Below are 22,508 nucleotides of genomic sequence, written 5' to 3' on the forward strand. Positions count from 1 at the left end.
AAGAAGATGCCTTAAAATTGATGGAACGATACATTAATTTGTTTAAAAAACTCAATAGAAACTAATGTAACACGAATATGATTAAATAAAAACGTATTTGACTAAATAAACGATCTCATTTGTTTTTGTGTATATTCTCAACCTAAATATCGTTTTACACACTCACACACTCCTACACACCCTATTCGGGTAAAGATCATTCTAAACAACCACACATTTTTACGCTTGAGAAAACATTCCTCACACACACACACCTTTGGGTGAGAAAAAAACAAGACATGACAAAACAGCCCACCCACTTTCACCATTTCTTTGGGGTGATCCTCACACCTCACACCCTTTCTAACTTAATTAAGTGACCTTTTTATGCTAATTAGGTCATCATGACACCTGTATGCATCCTAACGGTCACCCCCACCCCCATTTGTTTCCCCTTTTTCCCAAACTTTTGTTACTTAACTATGCTAATTAGGTCATTATGACACCTGTGTGAAACCATGCGTGACAAATAAGGACATGATTTATTACCTAGTGAGCCAGGATCCGTATTATCCTACTACTCGCATATCAAATTGATCTTGACTCCATTTATTTTTCTGTGTATGAGTTAAAGAGGTCTAAGTTTCATAGCGGTGCTGCCAACAGCGGCAACGGAAAGACGACCAATATATTCTGAAGTATATAGCTATGCTCACTTAGTCTGGTATATGCACATATGCGACAGTATATGCACGTACATGAGGTCCGCTCGTGTTGCAATTATGCTGATACTTACACTTTCAGCATGTGGGCCAAGGCACAGCGAGCGCTTTTTATTTCGGCCACTTAGGTTAATGACCGAAACCCTGAATTGTGTAAACACTGCGACAAAGTGTTACAGTTCGTGCCCTTTTAGTACTCTTGGTACAGTGAGTAATTGATATATATATTTTTTATGTGTGTGCAAACTACATCTCCCTCCTTTTGAAAAATAACGTAATATAATGGAAAATTGATAATCTTTATAGCAATAAGCTTAAAATTTTTTTTTTTTTTTATATTACTGTGTGTTCTTATTTTAGATACGGTTGTCCAATGTGTTCTTATATTATGTAGTGTCATACGTGATATATTTATGAAATTAAAATTGATTATGAAATAATAAGTTTAAATATATTTGGATGTGCTATTTGTTTTCGTTATTTAATATAGTTATGATATCTCTATCTCCTATTTGTTTTACCTTATAAGGACCTGTATATTTCAAATCTAACTGTTCCTATTTTACTTTTTAATATAACCTGATCTCCTATGTTTAAATCGAAATTTAAACTAGTTTTGTCGTAACTAATTTTCTGTTTTAGCTTATGTGATTCCAGCATTAGTCTAGCTCTCTTTAATGACTGTTCTTATCTAAATTTGGATTCCTTAGATTAATTATCTGTATTATAAGGCGTTTTATTTTATCTAAGCTATTAAAATGTTTTCGTAGACTTAAAATTTTACCAAAACACTAGCTGATATGGACAATAGTCATGTGCCATAGAATGGGTTGTATTAAAACAATATACGAAGTATGGCAGCCGTTCATCCCAATCTTTTTTTGCCAACTCAGATGTATGAACGAATGAATGTGTTCTGTGGCTTCGCTCCACGGTACCTACAGTCTGGTGGTGGTGTGCAGTTGAAGTTATGTTTTTAATATGTAAATATTTACATAGATCTTCAAAAATTGAATTTGTATATTCTGTTCCCATGTCCATAATGAACGTCTTCTTTGGACCGTACTTTAGAATAAAATCTTCAAATATAGCTTTTGCTACTTTTATCCACTAGGTATTTAGTTAGTTAAATCGCAGATGAGTGTTACTGCGTATTCGTTTCCATTATTCGATTTTGGAAGTGGACCAATAGTATCTATAATTACTATATCGAAAGCTCTTTGTGGAGTTTACGATATAGTTAGTGGGGTCTTAGTATGTTTAGTCGTTTTCGACTTTTGGCATTTGGCCAAGGTTTTTGTAATGCCTGTATGACCACCTTGTATTGGAGCATCATGGAAAGAAGACAATATAGCTTTTTTTTTTATTATTTATTAATACGGTCACCGGGTTGAGTAGCGCTACGCTCAATGATTTCAAAATATTATTGCCCATATTTTTTTTTGTATATTTTTTAAGGCTGTGATGGTTATTCTAGAGTGCGTATCGGCCACATAGTTATCTTTACCCTTTAGATACTCTACCGTAAAATTATATTCCTCCAATTCAAGTCTTATTCGTGTTAGTTTGGAACTGCGACTTACCATTGAAAATAAGTAGGTAAGTGTTCTATGGTCTGTTTTGACAGTCAAGTCTCTACCATAAATATATGGTCTGAAGTGTGTTATTGCCCAATGAATAGTTTCTGTAGTGCTCTTGTAGCTTTCGTAAAGGATATTGATGCGTATGCAACTGTAAGCTCCACAAGCGTATTTGCTAGCATCTGTGATTATGCAAAATTCTTTGCTAAATCTGAGTATTGCAACAGAGCGATATGAACCATAGTTTGTTGAAAACCTGACATTAAGTCAAGGCATGAGAAATATGTTGCTCTACCTAGCTAATCTAAAATATCATCGATTCTTGGAAGTGGAAATTTATCAGACAAGAGTTTTTTATTAATTTGAAGATAGTCAATTACTCATCGCCATTTTCTATTTTCCGAATTTGGAAGTGACTTTTTTGGTACTAACAAAAGTGAGCTATTATAAGGTAATAAAGAGGGTTCCACTATTTTATCATTGATGAGTTTTTGGACTTGTTTTTGAATTTCGTCTTGTTGACTATAAGTATTTCTATCATTTTTATACCCTTGCAGAGGGTATAATGATTTCAGTCAGAAGTTTGCAACGCAGTGAAATTATAAGATTATTATATTATATTATGTTATAAATTATATTATTGGTGTTTTCTAACATATAACCTCTTACACTTGGAAATAATATTTTTTAATTGGTTTTGAATTTCGAATTAAATTTTATTAAAACCGGATGACTATATCATATAGCTGCCATTGGAACGATCGAAAAATTGGTGGGAAAATAATATGAAAGAAATAATAGCTTCGGTGTTTTTTGACATATAACCTCCTACTCTGGGAAATAATATTTTTTAATTAGTCCTAAATTTCGAATTAAATTTTTTATCGAAATCGGACGACTATATCAAAAAGCTGCCATACGAAAGATCGGAAAAGTCCTGGAAAAATAATATGAAAAATTATATCTTCGGTGTTTTTAGACATATAGCCCCTACGCTTGTAAATATCATTTTTTTATGAGAAATAAATTTTAATTTAATTTTATCCATTATCGGATAACTGTATCATATATCTGCAATAAGAACTAATTATAGCTTCGGAGTTTTTTATATATTAGTATAATATTGAGAATATCATATTTTATATTTTTAAGACTTTCGAATTAATTTTAATAAAAATCGGACGACTCTAATATATAGCTGTCTAAGAAAGGGTCAGAGAAATAGTGAAATAGTTTTTTTAATATCACTGAAGCTAGCAAGAATTATTTAAAATTTAAAATGGTATTACTAATGTTGATTATTTCTTATGACTGCAAGGATATATAAACTTCGGCCGAAGTTAACTTCTTTTGGTGTTTATATATACGGGTTCATCATCAGTTAATTTCGGTTTTTGTTTATAAAAATCACTGGTAGTGATCCGTTCGGTTGTTGTTGTAAGTTGTTCATTGAATTGAGTCGGGTATTTTCTTGCAGGTTGGGATAATACAATTTTTTGTCTGTTTCTAAATCCGTTTTTACTTCTTCGTAGTTTGAAAGTGGTTCATAATGATTATTTTTAATAAAAACTACTTGATCTGTGTTTGTGGTATTTAGTAATCTTATATATCCTTTTTTTGACTATTGCTATGGTATTTGCGATATAGATCCCATGCTGAAATTCTTGATTAATTAATAATACATTAATTAAAAAATTTTCTTCTTTTGAATTTATTCGGTTTTTCTGACGATTTGGGATCTTGCTGGCAGAATTAGGGAGTTGTTGCCAGAACTGTATGCTATTCGAACATAATTCGGATATTTGAGGTTATTTGATCTAATTATAAGCCAGTCTTCAGACGGTTTGAAGTCTTGAAGTCTTTTGATAAAATTCCTGATGTTGTTTACTGTTGTGTATCTAAAGGGGTTTGGGAGTTTCCCGAATTTGTTTAGGCTGCCCTAACGTTGTTATTGTGTTTGTTGTTGTTTTCCCCACAGCGTTTCCGCCGCGGTTGTTCCCACTACGGTTGTTATTTCTGATAATATTGTTATAATTACCTCGATTATTACCTCTACCGCGATAATTGTTTTTGGAATTATTATCGCGATAATTATTTCCACGTTTGGTGTTCAATATGGAAATGGAATTGCCTGTCAGTTCAGTACTACATTGTATGTACTTGGCGACGGCTTGGTTCATGGCTTTCAATATTGTTTTGAGGCGGCTGTAGTGATGGCTTCCTTGGTACTGAATTTGTCAGCGTGTTTGGCCGATAGTTCTTCATCAATATACGAAGCTTCTAGGAGCTTTCGTAGGTTGTCAATTTCTGTGGTGAATTCTTCTGCAGTTCTACCTTTTTGGCTTGTTTTTGCCATTTTGGATTTATCTACGTCGGATGCTTTTTAATTATAGCTTCTTCTGTGGTTTCGTTTTGGACTCTGTATAATGTCAATCGAATTATTTTGGATTTGATGACTTTTACAACCAAAACCTCAAATGCACCTTTCGTAAGGTTAACCAACTTCAAAGCTGTTACGAATCTCTGAAGGTGTATTCCTTTCCCGTTAAACTCCGGTTTGGCATTCGATATTTCTTTAATGTATGCCCTTTGGGCAATTTCTCCTCGACCATTGTGGTTGGTTTTATTTCTACAATGCTGTTGCTAGAATCTGAATCGGTCAAGTCCTGGTTTGATAATTCAGACTGAATAAGGACTGCCGGAATAGAGATGTTTTTTATATATTTTTCTCTATATCGGGATCTGCAGAGATAGGGTCGTCAGCCTCAGCTTGTACTGGTGGATCTGATGATTCTGACTCTTCTCTAGCTCCTTTCTTCAATGGTGTGTTTAGGATAGTTGCTACTGAAATTGTTAAGTCGTACCTTTGCTTTATAGCTAATAATACTAGGACAATGTATGAAGGGAGAAATACTAAGTTGTACCTATTATTATTGATTAGTAGAGGCTCAGCTGCTTTTTCGATTATTGATAATAGTAATAAATAATACTAATTAATAATAAAGTTGGGCTCCTTATCAAGAGTGATTCTAATACACTCTGTAGTATTCATATTTTATTTTGTTTTTTCTTTTATTTATTTCTTTATTTTCATTGTACTTTAGATAAAATATACATCTATATTCAATATATTAGAGGGTTTGTGATTATTCATTATTATTTTTTTTTTGAAAAGCTTTTTAGAAATATTGTTGGCGCTTCATATACCATATATTTTGTCCAGATCATTAGTCTGGCTTTTATTTATTGCTCTTTTTAATGTACATTTATTATGAAACATATATGCCTTGTACAAAATAAATGCGCTCATAATGAAGACAATGATTGATAATTAAATATTCGTTAAGTCTGTATGCGTAATTTTGGACTCGATTTTATTTATTTCGTTTTCTGTGGAGTCCACTTCTTTCACGTTTACTAAACCCATTTAGGGTTTTTTCTGTGAACTGCTATAGGATTTTTTATGAAAGGCGTGTAATTTCATTTATAATTTATTTGCCAATTAGTTTGGATCATGTAGGTAAAAATTGCCTTATTGGGCTTAAGGTTTTTTTTTTTTTTAACGAGCAGTCGTTGTTGCCGCTTCGATCTCGATGGAGTTTCTTGTCAAGCCCAATTTACTTAAGAGCTAAAGAGGTCTAAGTCTCGTAGCGGCGCTACCAACAGCGGCAGCGGAGAGACGGCCTATATATTTTTAAGTATATAGCTATGCTCACTTAGTCTGTAGCGCGTTGGTATTTGCACATGCATGAGGTTCGCTCGTGTTGCAACTATGCTGACATTTAAATGTTATTTATCAAGATCAGGCTGAAATTGTTATTCATGGTTATCAATATTTTTTTATGTGTACTTTGATGTATATTTATTTATTTCTTTATAATGTAACAAAGACAAAAACTCGACAATATACAACTAAATATAATATTTACCTGTTTAAAAATATAAATGGAAGCAATTAAACAACTTTTTTTGTTATTTATATTTGGATGAGAAACTGAACAACCAGATTACCAAATTCACCAAATTGGCGATAAATGTAATCAGCTGTTAAGTATTGGACAGAATTCTGAGTAACCAACACTTGTTATATAAAAAACGAAAGTTTCTAAGCTGCATCAAAAAGATTTTAGAGTTTTGCAACGCACGTTGAAAAATAATTTAGTTTAAGCGGTATGATGCATATATGCATCACCACCACGTAAAGGGTTAAAAAACACCAAAGATAATTTTTTCAATTTTCTGATCGTTTGAATGGCAGCTATATGATATAGTCCTCCGAGTTTGATAAATTGTAATTCGATTTTCCGAACTAATTAAAAAATGTTATTTCCAGGCGTAGCAGATTATATGTAAGAAAACATCAAAGATATAATTTTTAATCATTTATTTTTGCGATTATTCCGGTGGGAGCTATAAGATATACTTGACTTGAGACTGACAGACGGACGGACATGGCCTGATCGACTCGTCTAGTGATGCTGATCAAGAATACATATACTATATATAAACGGAAACGTTTTATTCACTGCGTTGCAAGCTTCTGACTGAAATCATTTTACCCTCTGAAAGGGTATACAAAAAATAAAAAAAGAAAAGAATAGAAAAAGATGAGCTTAACGGTAAACTTAAGATAGAATTTGTAAGTCTGTGATCAAAGGCTTGTTGTTACGGAATAGAGCAAGTTGAATCTTCGCATAATTAGGCAGATAAAGTGTAATTGTGAAATCTGACAACTAAATATTATTAAATCGTCTTACTATATGGGACCCCACTATATGGTAATAGAACAATGTTTAGATCAAAAGCACAAGTAAAAATTAATAATATAAATCACGTCACAATAATTAATATTGAAACGTTCAACTAAGGACGCCGTTAGAATGCTAAAGGTTAAATAATCATTTTTGATTAATACTTTAAAGTACAAAGTACAAAAAATGATTTTTATAGGTAAATAAAATAATACTTTTATTATTAAAAAAATATTAATAAAAAGTATTTATTTTATACAAGAAAAACTATTTTTTTAATTTAATTTTTTAAATGTTGTAAAAAAACCTAGTTTATGTAAAGTACCCAATATTAGCAAGTCTATACCTCCATCTGTAGTTATCCGATTAAATTAATGTCTTTTGAATAAAATCCTCTGAAACCTCTACTTTTTAAATACATTTCTTTAAACACACAACAATTTCTAAAAACAAAAACAAATATTAGTTACATTTCTTTTACTTGTGCCCAACAAAAATTTTTTTTTTAATTTTAATATGTCACCGTTTGTCACCTACAATCGTTTTTTTTTATAGCTTGGAACCAATTTTTTGTTTCCCAAATATCGAATTTAATCTAATAAGCCCTCTGATATTTTTAGCAGCTATCTCGCTCGCTCTCATTAGAACCTTAAGGCGTTTATATTTCCAAGTTATTTAAAAATCTGTTGATAATTTCTAAATAAGAAAGGAAATATATTTAATTAAGATCAAAAGAGTATTTATTTTACCAATTCTAAATTTCTAATTTTCGTTTATAATAGGGTTTTTCTAAATATATTTACAACATTTATTTTGCAAATATTTTAACATAAGTTGATTTTTATACCAGTTAGGAAGCGTTTCCGACCCTATAAAGTATATCTATTCTTGATCAGGATCATTAACCGAGTCGATCTAGCCATGTCCGCCCATTCGTATGAACGCTGGGCTCTCGGAAACTATGAGAGCTAGAATATTCATACTTGGCATGCAGATTCCTGGGCTTCCTACGCAGCGGGGTGCGACGCCCACTCTTACGCCCACAATCCGCGAAAGTCTGTAGCGCCAGTTTTTATGATACAAAACAATCTGAAATGTATTTTTCTCATCAATACTTATCGACCCACCAAAAAAAGGTGCAACGCCCACTCTAACGGCGCCCTAAAATATCGTTTTTCTGCTTATATATATTCATTATTCTTTTGCTCCCTTAAGCTGGCTAACGGGTATCTGATAGTCGAGGCACTCAACTATAGCGTTCTTTCTTGTTTTTGTAATGAATTGTGCTTAGCTATAGCTAATTTTTTGGTTGTTGGTATAAAGCAGTGAAAGGATAATGTTTCTTTAGCATTAATGGTTTTTGGGAATCATTTTTCCAAATATTTCTCTTATATGTGGTAGACACTTGGATGCCCATTTGAATAATTCCCTGGGCGTTTGTATTGGGTTAGTTACTCTTTGCAGACTAGATCTGGTATCTAACCTTTTTAGTGTTCCGCGCAGGCCATTAAAAAACAATTAAATAAGTTAAGTTCGGCAAGCCGTAACACCATTTTAATATTTTGAATTGAATTGTTGCTATTAAATTAAAATTTAATGACACTAAAAAAAATTATTTCATTATTTCTGTGACCTTTTCTTTGACAGCTATACGCAGAGTCGTCTGATTTTTATTAAAATTAATTCGAAAGTCTTAAAAATAATATTATGAGATTATGTGCCAAAAAAAACTTCGAAGCTAATTTGTTTCATATTATTTTGCCACCAATTTTCCGATCGCTTATCGTTATATTTAAAAAAACACCGAAGCTATAATTTCTTTTATATTATTTTCCCACCAATTTTCCGATCGTTCCTATGGCAGCTTTATGATATAGTCGTTCGATTTTGATAAAATTAAATTCGAAATCCAGAACTAATTAAAAAATGTTATTTCCAAGAGTAGGAGATTATATGTTAAAAAACTCCAAAAATGTAATTTTTTAAACATTTTTTCCCCATTAGTTCCTATGGGAGTTATAAGATATAGTTGTCCGATCCGGCTGGATCCGACTTATATACTACCTGCAATAGAAAGAAGACTTTTGGAAAAGTTTCAGCTTGATAGCTTTAAAACTGAGAGATTAGTTTGCGTAGGAACGGACAGACAGACGGACGGACAGACGGACATGGCTAGATCGACTTGTCTAGTGACGCTGATCAAGAATATTTATACTTTATGGTGTCGGTGTCTCCTTCACTGCGTTGCAAACTTCTGACTGAAATCATTATACGCTCTGCAAGGGTATAAAAAGTGCCAATCAGCCTCTAAACCAAAATCTTTCAGGTGATGAGAAATTTCTTTGTTTTGTTTTTGTATTGGGTGCAAGCTTCATCCGAATAATATAGTTTTTTTTTAAGTATCGTCAAATTTCCTTTAAAAAAAACTTGTGTTGTTAAAAAACATGTACAGCTATTGTATCGTGATGCAAACATTTGAAAATCATTACCAGGCTTTTGAAATAGATTTCTACATTACTCCTGAAATAGATCGGAAACGGGTGCACTGTTGCTTGGTTATTATTCCAATAAACTCCCTGCACCAAATCTTGAAGTAAAAAAGCTTAGTTTTCTGAAAAGTCGCAAATGACATTGCACTCATCTGTTGTAAGCTCTTCCTTTTTTTGGTCTCAAACTAATTTTTTCAATCCCGTTTTGAAGTTGTCAAAAAATTTATCAACAGGGGATGTCGTTAGTTGTCATGTTCTGGGAGTTATTCTAATGGGCATCCAAGTCTCTACCAAATATAACAGTCAAATTTTCAACCAACGCGGAATATGCTGTTGAAGTAAAAAAGTTGTAAAAAAGATTCTAAAAAACGATGACTTTTAAAGGAACTTTATTCTTTCAGATAAGCACTACTCATTACAAGAAAAATCAACTTGTGTTAAAATAATTGCATAATAAATGTACTAAAATTGGGAGAAGTTTTAAGAAAATCAGAACTCAAAATATTTATCGTCGACTCACGAAAATTTTAAGCCTAGAAAATAAAATTAAATTGTATAATAAGAGGGAAGATTGCGCTGATTGTGTTCTGTTTGTTTCACTTGTAAGAAATATTTAAAAAAATAAATTTCCTCATATCTTCCAACCTTGTAGAATTATCTATACTTTTTGAAATTTACAAAATCTTAAATGTGCACCTCTCATCCTCAATTTTATCGTATAAGCCCACTTTAAACATTTAAAAATTCGATGACAAAAGTCAGTCTTTCAAATATAATATTGAAGTGGGGTAGACTGCTATATCAAACACAATTCAAGTAAAAGTGAAAAACTAAAAGGAATAACCAAAATTAATTTTGCATTAGCAGAATGCAGTTAACCCCTTGAAGTTAAAGTTATTTCAGTAAAAGAAAACTTTGAAGTGATTGCAAAGTATATACATCTTTAAGATAAATCTAAAGAAACTGAAATGAAAAACATTCACAGCAAAATAAGGATCATGATAATGATGCTAATTTATAATGTAAATTCTATGAGCGTATGCTCATACCATGGAAATAGTCTCAAAAACTCAAGAACTCTGTTTCTTTCAGTGTATGCTCTTTAATAAAATTGAAATGTATTTTTTATACCACTATCTCGTTTCCTATGAACGAAAAAAGCTGTATTCAACAGATGTCACAAAAATAATCAATATGGTTTTAGCTGGGCCTTGATTTTTTACTTAATATTTTCCTTTGAAGACTAATGACTTCACGAAGAGGAAATCAGAAGATGGTGCAATTTTTCTGCAATGGTACAATTTTCTGCAATTCAAAAATGCGACACCCTCAGAATAATAAACTGGAAATAACCCAAGTTCAACATTAACTTTCTACTCGGGTTTGCATTTGCATGCATTCTGGAATATATAAATGAACATATTTTAATATCATTAGGTTTTTAAATAAAGTGTTTTAAGAGTTGTAAATTCATTGAAAAATTTAACTAAATTGAGTCATTACTACTTACATAAAATACTTGATAATTCCTTGAATGGTTCTATTTGTCAGAAAACTATTCCATTATTTCTCTGACCGTTTCTTTGACAGCTGTATGTTACATTCGACTGATTTTGATAAAATGAAATCCAAAATTCAGATCCGTCTGTCCGTCCGTCTGTCTGTCCGTTTTTATGCAAATCAAAATCGGACGTATACTCGTTTGTCATATAGCTGTCATAGGACCGATCGAAAAGTTGGTGGGAAAATAATATGAAACAAATTATAGCTTTTGGGCCTTATGACATATTATCTTATAATATAATTTTTCATAGTTTTAAGAATTTCGAATTAATTTTAATAAAAACTAAGACGAAGACTACTCTAACATATAGATGTCAAAAAGAATGAAATAATTTGTTTTTTATATTACTGAAGTCAGCAACAATCCTTAAAAATTTCACAAGGTGTTACTAAAGACACCAAGGATATAATTTTTTTACAATTTTTCCTCGATAGTTCGTATGGGATCTATATGATGTAGTTCTCCGATACAGCTGGTTTTGACCTGTATATCACATGCAATAGAAATAAGTCTTTGGGGAAAGTTTTAGCCCGATAGCTTTAAAACTGAGAGACTAGTTTGCGTAGAAACGAATGGACAGACGGACTGAAGGACATGGCTCGTCTGGTCTATGAAGCTGATCCAGACTATATATTCTTTGTGGGGTCGGATACGTCTCCTCCACTGCGTATCAATTTTCTGACTGAAATCATTATAACCTCTGTAAGGGTATAAAAACGATGACCGATGTGAAACTTTATTCTTTCAATTCTTTATACCAAAAACCCAAAAATTAGCTTCAGCTAAGCACTAATCATTACAAAAAAAATTAAAATAATTGCATAATAAATGTGGTACAAATATTTAGAAAAAGACCTATAAAAACAAATAAAATAACCCTACATTAAAAATTTAGAATTGATAAAATAAAAATTCTCCTAATGTTAATTAAATATATTTCCTTGTTTATTTAGAAAGTATAAACAATTGGTTAAATAACTCAGAAATGCAAATGCCATGAGGTTCTAATAAGAGCGAGCGAGATTGCTGCTGAAAATATCAGAGGGCTTATTACATTAAATTCGATATCTTGAAAACAGAAAATGGTTGCAACCTATTAAAAAACCGATTTTGGGTGACAAAGGGGGCATACTTCAAAATAAATTTTTATGTGGGGTCAATAGTTCAATAACTTTGCTGTGTCCAAAAAATGTATTTAAAAGGTAGAGGTTTCAGAGGATTTTATGCAAATTCGAACTAACAAAATAATTTTTTGCGTCCAAATCCTGACACTAGTGTGTACTTATTTTCCGAATTGTATATTAAAAAAAAAAGTTTTAGGCCAGGAAAAAATGTCAACTTAAAAAAGGTGTTCGGCTTGTAAAAGAACGGCCCATATGACAGACAGATTTTACTGTTTTGGGCATTTGTGAGCGTCTACAGCTTGTTTTTTTTTTTTTTTGGTTTGTCAACGGGTCTTGACGAGTCTAATACATTTCAGTTAAATGTTTTCTTTTTGCATAAAAACTGTAGGCCCCACAGTTTTGATCGATTATTTGGCGTTCGTGGGCATTTTTGTTCGCGTGAAAAACAAATACAAACCAAGTTTTAAAAAAAGATTTATTTAAATAAACTGTAAATTAAAAAGGCTGGTTTTAAGAAAGAAAGAACCTGATTGACTGAGCAAATAGGACATAGGAGGAGTTAGCCATTAGATGTCCCACCAGAAAATTAAAGGGTTATGAGTATCTCCGTGTTGCTTTTCGGCTTAAACAAAAAAATTTACATTTATCGCAAAGGTAATTATACCCGGTAACCGTAGAGTTAGCGATAAGTATATAACAAGTAGAAGGAAGCGTTTCCGATCCCATACAGTCTATGTGTTCTTGATCAGGGTCACTAGCCTAGGCAACCTAGCCATATCCGTCTGTCCTTCGGTCTGTTCGTATGTAAGCTGAGATCTCAAAAACTATAAGAGCTAGAGAAATGGGACTTGGCTTGCAGATTTCTGGGCTTCCTGAGCATCGCAAGTTTGTTTCAGCAGGGTGTCGCGCCAATTTGCGTAAAGTTTCTATGATACAAAACAAGTTAAGCTAAAATGTATTGGTATTGTCGATTTCAATCGTTTTAGACAATGAAGTTTGCCACTATGGTGGCAATTGTTTTCATGTTAAATGTTAAGTGAAATTTATTCTCGTATAACTCTCGATCGACCTAAAAAGAAATTTGGCACGCCCACAATCGCCTAAAACGCTTTAATCTGTCTGCTACCCACATTATAAAATATTGTAATAGCGGGTAGGTGGAACTTGCTGCTTATATATCTACATTTCCCTTTTGCTCTCATAAGGTGATTAACGGGTGTCTGATAGTCCTGGCGCTCGACTATAGCGTTATTTCTTGTTAATGTTTGTCTTTAATTTCTTTAAAGCATAATTTTAAGAAAATTCAAAAGTTAAATCAGTTTCAATGGTGTAAAAAGGCTGATTTTAGTATATTTAATATAAAATCCAGGTTACACAAAAAATATACCGTAAACTCAATTTTTTCAGTGAAAAATAGTCCACCATTCAGAATTCTTTCCTTACATTTTCACACATTTCTTCATTTTAGGGTACCCTTCGAGTACATCTGTCCGGTGTTTAAGTGGGGCTCTATGAATGATTGGATGTTTGGACTGGAACGAATAAATCAGTTTCCAAAACTTCGTCTTCAAAGTGAAAGGACCTTTTTACTTAAAATGCTGGCAGGATGCCCCAGACAGCGTGAAAAAATTAATTATATACTTGATCTGGCCATTCTAAAAAATATTTCATTATTCACCGACAGCGATAAAATATTAATCATTAATATGGTTACCATGCAATCCATTGGTTACACATCACTATTGGACTTTCTTTCGACCAATTGGGATTATGTACATCAAAAGTAAGAAATCACAACTTTTTGAATGAAAAACTGAACATAACTATACAATTTGATATGAATTTTATATATTTCTTTTTAAAACGCAAACATTCGTTTTAAAACTGACAATTTGTTTTTTGTCGTTGATGCACTATGGTTAGTAAATATTTATTATTAGATGCTACATTATTATTGAAAAATAGAAATGCGAACTGTTCAAATTCTTTATGCTTATCAAATAGACAGTAAAGGTTAAATAATCATAAAAGTACCCAATTTGCATTATCAACTGGAAGGTTAACTAGATAGGACCAGCTTACTGTAGATAAAGATTCCACTTATTTTCCGTAGCCAGTCCTCCTTAAACACAAACTAGGCTATTCATTTATTGCAGTCCTAGGATTATTAAAAATCCATTTTAACAGACCTGAAGGGTAGGATGTTTGCAGATATTATTATTATTAAAACCACAAATTCAGAGTTGGAGGGTAGGATGATAAAAATCGTAAGGTAAAGATACATGCAAAATACAACAAACTTCAGCATCGCTACTATCAAGAACAAAAATTAAGTCAAGAAGATGACCAATATGATTAGGAGTCCTGTTAATTTGCTGCAAAGATAGTTCAACAAGACCACCAATTAAATCATTTTTCAGTTTATGAATCATTGTCAATGAGTCCTTACACTCCCACCAAGAAATATTAAAAAATTAAAAGTCACCAAGCATAATAAATTGGTCAGTTTCAGCAAGCATCAAGGATATAAAATGTATGGCGGACAGGTGAAATAGATACGCGTTCAATTCAGAGCCAGAAGATATATAAGTAGATAGGAAACACGGATTCTGGCACAATTAGCATATTAATGGCCCCCGTCCCCCGCCACCTATCATTTGCATATGCGGGTTCTGGAACAATTACCATAATCCATAAATGAACTGTTTTTAAGTGGGTTTCGAGGTCATAAAAATGTCTTGATAAAGAGTCAGTCGCCCCCACATCTCCACGTGACAATATTGATCATGTATCCTCCTCCTCATTATAAGCAATTAATAGTCACGTAAGAAAGGTGCACTTGAAAAAGGGCGCACACCTATAGTATCCGAAGGTCGTTATCACGTACCCTTTTACCTCATCATCCCAGGTGTTGCTATGCACTTGAGAAAGGATGCACACCCAATGTATCCAAAGGTTGTTATTTCAGAGAAGCATGACCGATCATGTTTGGGAATAATGTTTTCTATGACTGCAAGACAAGTTTAGAAATCAAAAGAAACCCTATAAAATCTCACAAGTTAATGAATCTCAGATGTGGGAAATTTTTTTTTCAAACCCATATTTTTGTTTCCACCCCAGAACGTTTTGCTGGTAAATTGTCAAAGATTCTCTTCTTTCCACAAAGGGTCATAAAGATATCAGCCAAAGTCAGAGACCCGAACATGGGCCCTTGTCTATTACCTGACCGCAATACATTTATTCAATTATTTTGGTATTGCGAACATTATAATATATATTTTCATAATATTGAGTGCCTCATTTTTGTAATCTGAAATTCGATAGCATACACATGTATTGCCTCTCTCGGTATTTTTTTATATAGGTTTCCCTATTCTTCTTTTACCTCAAGCTGTACACATGAATATCTTTGATTTTCCCAAGTCGAAATGTTTTTTTTTTTCCAAACTGTCCCCTATTGGCTACCTGAGTATGACGGTGTGTATAAACAATGATCTTTCCTTTCCCACCTTTAAGCTAAGTATGCTCGCTCTCTTCTAACCAAGCTACTCTTTTGTTCTACATTTTTTTGTCCACAAATTCTTTGTCGAACCTTCTTCTTTGTTCTATGTTTCTCTGTCTCCTTTATCGATTTGAGGGTGTCCAATTGGTTACACTTGTATCAAATATTTTTCAAAATCAATACTTCTTATCTCTTCTAAACAGTGAATAGTCTACGAGCCCTGCTAGAACTATCTATATTGTTCTTAAATTTACAAAACTCTAAATATGCATTTCTGATTTTCAATATTATCGTACACGCCCACTTCAAACACTATAAATGACCGAGGACAATAGTTAGTCTTCTAAAAAAAGTATTAAAGTGGGTTAGTCTGCTGCATCAAGAACAACTTAAAGTGAAAAAGTGATCGTAAAAAATAATTAAATAAAATCAAACAAGAAAGGAAGTTAACTTAGGCAAGCCTAAGTTTGTATACCCTTGCAGTTATAAGAAACAATCAACTTTAGTAAATAATTTTTTCATATTTTTTTTCCACTAATTTTCCAATTGTTCCTATGACAGCTATATGATAAAGTCGTCCGGTTTTGATAAAATTTAATTCGAAATTCAGAACTAATTAAAAAATGTTATTTCCAAGCTTAGAAGGTTATATGTTAAAAAAAAACACCGAAGATATAATTTTTTTAAAGTTTTTTGCCCGATTTAGTTGTCCGAGCCGGCTGGTTCCGACTTATATACTACCTGCAATAGAGAGAAGACTTTTGGGAAACTTTCAGCCCGATATCTTCAAAACTGAGAGACAAGTTTGCGTAGAAACGGACAGACAGACAGATAGACGGACATGGCTAGATCGACTCGTCTAGTGACGCTTATCAAGAATAAACTTCTGACTGAAATCATTATACCCTCTGTAAGGGTATAAAAATGAATACCCAAAATCTGTTTTGTCAATCCTGCAAGTGTGATGTGAAAAAAAAATCGGTGGTCAAACCATGTCCGCTCAAAGTCCCTTATGCGAAATGCAATTTAACCCCTTGGACAGTGCAACGACGTCCTTACAGGCTAAGCGAGGAAGAAAAAAACCACGTGCGCTGTAAAATTGATGAATTATTGAAAGCAAAAATTATTCGTCCAAGTTGCTCACCTTTCGCCAGCCCTATGATGTTGGTAAAGAAGAAAAACGGCACTGATCGTCTTTGTGTGGACTATAGGATATTAAATGAAAATACCGTTGCTGATAGGTATCCGTTGCCTCTTATCGCAGACCAGATTGCCAGGCTTCGCGGTGCTAAATATTTCTCGTGCTTAGATATGGCCAGTGGTTTCTACCAAATTCCAGTACATTAAAATTCAATAGAGCGAACCGCGTTTGTAACGCCAGAAGGGCAGTACGAGTTTTTGACCATGCCTTTTGGCTTGAAAAATGCACCTTCTGTGTTCCAGAGGGCCATAATAAGAGCATTAGGAACTCTAGCACACACATATGCTATCGTTTATATTGATGATGTGTTGGTTATAGCCGAAACCAAAGAAGAGGCGTTGGAACGGTTGCATACTGTACTCGAAACATTAAGTAATGCCGGATTTTCGTTTAATGTAACTAAGTGCTCCTTCCTTAAAACTCATATAGAGTATCTGGGGTTTGAAATAAGCAACGGGGAAATTAGGCCAAACGCACGTAAGATAAAAGCATTGATTGATTTACCGCCTCCACAATCTGTGTCGCAGTTAAGACAATTTATTGGATTGGCTTCATATTTCAGACAGTTCGTTCCAAAATTTTCGGAGACGCTTAAGCCTTTGTGTCACCTAACGTCAAAGAAAATTGCAACTTTCACTTGGCAACAAGACCACGAGCAAATACGAGCTAAAATCATATCTGTGTTGACACAGGCACCCGTTTTGATCATATTCGACCCGCAATACGCAATTGAGTTGCACACTGACGCCAGTTCAATTGGCTATGGAGCTATATTATTGCACAAAATTGATAACAAACCCCATGTCATTGAGTATTTTAGTAAATGCACGTCTCCTGCCGAGTCAAAATATCATTCTTATGAATTAGAGACGCTAGCGGTAGTTAATGGTATCCGACATTTCCGCCATTACTTGCAGGGACGTAAATTTGTCGTATATACAGACTGCAATTCTTTGAAGGCTAGTCGCACAAAACTTGACTTAACGCCGAGGGTACATAGGTGGTGGGCATTTTTGCAATCGTTTGACTTTGACTTAGAGTACAGAAAGGGTGAACGAATGGCGCACGTAGATTGTCTATCTCGGAATCCAGTGCCTGAGAAAAATAATGTTCAAAATAAAATACCTGAGAAACGAATAAATTTGACTGAGGTAACCGACAACTGGTTAATTTCGGAGAAACAGCGTGATAGTGAGATTTTAGATATATCAACTAAATTAAGAAATAATGAATTACCAGATAATTTAGATAAAACCTATGAATTACGAAAATGTATTTTGCACAGGAAAATACAGCGAAATGGTAAAACTAAATGTCTACCGGTAATTCCAAGGTCATTTAGATGGGCAATTATCAATCATGTCCACGAATCAATAATGCATTTGGGATGGGAAAAGACATTAAATAAGGTTTATAGCTATTACTGGTTTGAAAACATGTCAAAATATGTGCGTCGGTTCGTAGAAAACTGTATCACTTGTAAACTATCGAAGCCACCCGTAGGTAAAGTGCAGGCAGAGTTACATTCTATTCCCAAAATAGATATACCGTGGCACACGGTACATATTGACATAACAGGAAAATTGAGTGGTAAAAATGACTTAAAAGAATACGTTATTGTCTTAATAGACGCATTTACAAAATTTGTTTATTTTTACCACACTTTGAAAATAGATACGGAAAGTTGTGTTAAGGCCGTAAGATCAGTTATTTCCTTATTTGGCTTGCCTACCCGAATTATAGCGGATCAAGGACGTTGTTTTGCAAGTTCAGATTTTCGTGAGTTTTGTTCCTCTCAAAAAATTAATTTGCATTTAATTGCCACCGGTGCGAGTAGGGCCAATGGTCAGGTCGAGCGAGTAATGAGTACACTCAAAAGTATGTTGACGGCTGTGGAAACCGGTCAGAGATCGTGGCAGGATGCGTTGGCCGAGGTGCAATTGGCAATGAATTGTACGGCGAATAGAGTAACTAAGTTTAGCCCATTAGAATTGTTAATTGGTAAGGAAGCTAGACCTTTTGGCTTACTACCAATAGATGAACAAGTTGATGACAAAATAGACAGAGAAGATCTAAGAAAACAAGCCAAACAAAATATGGAAGACGGCGCACGATATGATAAGCGCAGGTTTGATAGTAATAAGGCGAAAATTATTAAACATAGTTTAGGCGATCACGTATTGATTAAGAATGAGGAGCGTCATCAAACTAAGCTTGACCCTAAATTTAAAGGGCCGTTTGAGATTGTCAAAATACTAGATGGAGATAGATATCTGTTAAAGTCCTTAACAAGTAAGCGAACTTACAAATATTCTCATGAATTCTTAAGAGCTTTGCCGAATAATGAGCTAATACGCGAAGATAGAGACGGCACGATGGTAGATGCGAAAAAGAAAGAAAAGAAAGTGTTAAAGGAACTACACTAAAGTTATAGTAATGTGTTAAAGGAACTACACAAATGTTATATTGTAAGATGTGTTACAGGAATGCACAAATGTTTTATTTTACAAAAGAGAATAATGTTATTAAAGAATAACTAAATGAATTAATAAGATTATGTTTAATTGAAGAAATGTAATGAATACAGAATATTTGATATTTATATAAGTGATTTTTATTTTGAAAGCTTTTGTCCAATACATGAAATAAAAATATCTGTTTAAAAATAAAGAAAAGTTTAAAGTGAAATTGAGTCTCGTGGTATTGAAAGCTAAACACACGAGGACGTGTGATAGGTCAGGAAGGCCGTGTCGTAGTGTGATTCCCAATAAATGTAGCATTCTGGTAATTTGGGAATTCGGGGAATTCCCTGCTTCTGCTTTACTCGTTGATATTGAGCGAATGCACGGCAGCAGAGGCAGAGACGCTCTGCTGCTGAGTGAGGTTCGATGGTAAGATACCAAGAGTCTTGAGTAAGACAGAGATGGCTGTATACGCTCGTCTTGAGTGAGTTTATGACGTGAGCGCGTATGCAAGAGTTAGTTGAGCTTGAGTATTCGAACCAAACGTAACTCGCTGTGCAGCTGCGAATATCAATAAAAGCATCAAGATGGAAAATATACCCTTGCCCCCGACATATACAAAATGGTTTAGTACTGAAAAAATCCATGTAGGAGTCCAATTCTTACAAAAGCATTGGTTGAAAAATAATATTCATCTAAATACTTTCCATAGGCAAAATACAAAAAATAAATTTGAAAAAGATTTTTTTAAGTTGATGAATAATTCTGTTTACGGAAAAACGATGAAATACCCTGAGCGCAGGGTCGAATGACTGTCCGTTCTATTTAATAAGCCCATGTATTTATGATTTGCAGTATTAGACTTATCGAAATGGAAAATGTATGATTTTCATTATCAATATATGAAGCCAAAGTTTAAGGAAAAGTTACTACTAAATTATATGGATACTGAATCATTTATCTATACAATAAAAACTGACGATTTTTAATCGTAATGATCTTGAAGCCAAATTTGATACATCGGTCTATTCAGACGAAAAGATAACTCTATAATTTTAAAAGAGTTAATAAAAAAAGCTTAAGTTTTTTTAAAGATGAGCTTAACGGTAAGGTCATGACAGAATTTGTAAGTCTATGCTCAAAGGTTTATTCTTATAGAATAGGTCAAGTTGAATCTTCACACAATAAAGCAAAGGAAGTGAGTTCATGAAATCTTACAATTGAACACTTTAAAAACGTTTTATTAACTGGCACCCCACTTTATGGCAATAGAACAATGTTTATAACAAAAGGACGCAAAATATCTACAGTTAAAGTTTAAAAAAAATATCAAAATCGGACGACTATATCATATAGCTGGCATAGGAACAATCGGGAAATTAGTGGGAAAATAATATGAAAAAGTTATTTACTAAAGTTGATTATTTCTTATAACTGCAAGGGTATACAAACTTAGGCTTGCCGAAGTTTAGTCTCTTTTAAACAATTAAATAATTTATTAATATTTCGTTTCAAAGACTTATGAATGCACAAAGAGGAGATTAGAATAGGGCTCAATTTTTCTTTTGTTTGTTTAAATTAAATTAATTAAGTTAGAAAGGGTTTGAGGTGTGAGGAACGCCCCAAAGAAATGGTGAAAGTGGGTAAGGTGTTTTGTCATGTCTTGTCTCGTCTTGTTTTTTTCTCACCCCAAAGGTGTGTGTTTGAGGGGTGTTTTCTCATGCGTAAAAATGTGTGGTTGTTTAGAGTGATCTTTAGCCGAATAGGGTGCGTAGGAGTGTGTGAGAAAGGTGTTTTGTCATGCGTCGAATTTGTGGTTGCTTAGAGTGATCTTTATCCGAAAATGGTGTGTAGGAGTGTGAGAGAGGGGTGTTTTGTGATGTGTACGAATTTGTAAAACGATATTTAGGTTGAGTAGTAGTAGGAGGAGGAGGAGGAGTAGGAGGGGGGAAGTTGTTTTATTATGCGTGTCCGTTTTGTTGATTCAATAAGGGTTGTAGATGATATTTGTTAGTGTAAACTGTCTTCAGTGGTCTTGTGGTCAAAAGGTGTTAGTTTGAGGGATATTAGACCGCATACTTTTGTGGTGTGAAATAAGCGTGATTTCGAGAACTTCCCCCTCTTCAGCGAGCATTAGATGAAAAGGTGAGCTTGAATATCTAAAGTACGTTTCTTCTAACTTGTATTAAGTTAAGGGGACGGTAATCTCTTTATTTTAGAATTTCAATATACGATGAAATTAATTTTCTAACTTTTTATTGTTGAATTACAAAATGAAAACAAGCACACGTTTCTATATTAGCATTAGAAAATTTACATAAATTTAAATGTTTTCCAAATGTTGTTGTTATAAACTCATTTACGTCAATACTCATGAACATGTCCCCTGACTCCAGCAGTAATTTCTAGTACTCTTTTGAAATCATATTTCCAAATGAATTAATAAATAAATTCATTTTATTTATCAAGGAAGAATAATTCTAATAAGATTGTTATTAGAATCCGACATTTTGTAAACTTCTTTTCTGGACTCTCAAATTGTGAATGAAAGAATGAATGGTGAAAAGTTGTTGTTGTTTTCCTTTGTGTAAAAGTTTAAGGTTTTATGAGCATTGTTGAGTGAGCAGACACCATCTCGAGCATGTAATTAACAATATGGGAAGTGGTTTCTATCCATTAATTTTAGAGAGGGACATCTTATTTCATAAATGTTAATTACATCATCAATTTTTAAAAAATTTTGTAGGAATAACCTTTTTTGATATCCCTTACAGATTATTTCCTTTTTTCTAATTGTTTTTCTTAAATAAATTTGTGTTTCATTGAAAAAGTATACTCCATCGTTCCAATAAATTTTATGATGTTTTTTTGTTAACCAAGTAGCTGTTTTTCTACATTTTTTATTCAATTCAATAAAATTATGTAGAGAGTGTATGAGAAAATAAGAGTTCAAGATTGTTTCGTTTTTGAATACGACTCCAATTTCTTTTAGAATAAATTTATTATTATTTCCTTGAAATCCTTGTACATCAAATGCAACAATGTCTTCACTCATGATTGATTGATTGTTAAACAATCCGCTGAACTAGGTCATTCAACGTATCATATTCAACTAAACGATCATGTATCAGCAC

The 22,508-nt window shown here is 33.2% G+C and overlaps 2 protein-coding genes across 26 annotated transcripts in view; one reads left to right on the forward strand and one right to left on the reverse strand.

The window, feature by feature from the left end:
* LOC108026765 (glutamyl aminopeptidase) overlaps positions 1–22,508 on the forward strand; it is a 502,322-nt gene that overhangs the window by 372,393 nt on the left and 107,421 nt on the right. For 22 of the 24 annotated variants that reach the window (XM_050890134.1, XM_050890129.1, XM_050890136.1 and 19 more), the window contains one exon: positions 13,678–13,992. The exons of the other annotated variants lie outside the window; for them this stretch is intronic. In XM_050890134.1, the coding sequence (XP_050746091.1) occupies positions 13,678–13,992 (315 nt within the window). The remainder of the gene's footprint in view (positions 1–13,677; positions 13,993–22,508) is intronic. 24 annotated transcript variants of the gene reach the window in all.
* The window catches only part of LOC127012037 (uncharacterized), a 141,055-nt gene that overhangs the window by 95,476 nt on the left and 23,071 nt on the right, over positions 1–22,508 (reverse strand). The window lies entirely within an intron of this gene.

Source organism: Drosophila biarmipes, unplaced genomic scaffold (assembly GCF_025231255.1).
Source record: "Drosophila biarmipes strain raj3 unplaced genomic scaffold, RU_DBia_V1.1 ptg000017l, whole genome shotgun sequence".
NCBI classification, from domain to species: Eukaryota; Metazoa; Arthropoda; class Insecta; order Diptera; family Drosophilidae; genus Drosophila; species Drosophila biarmipes.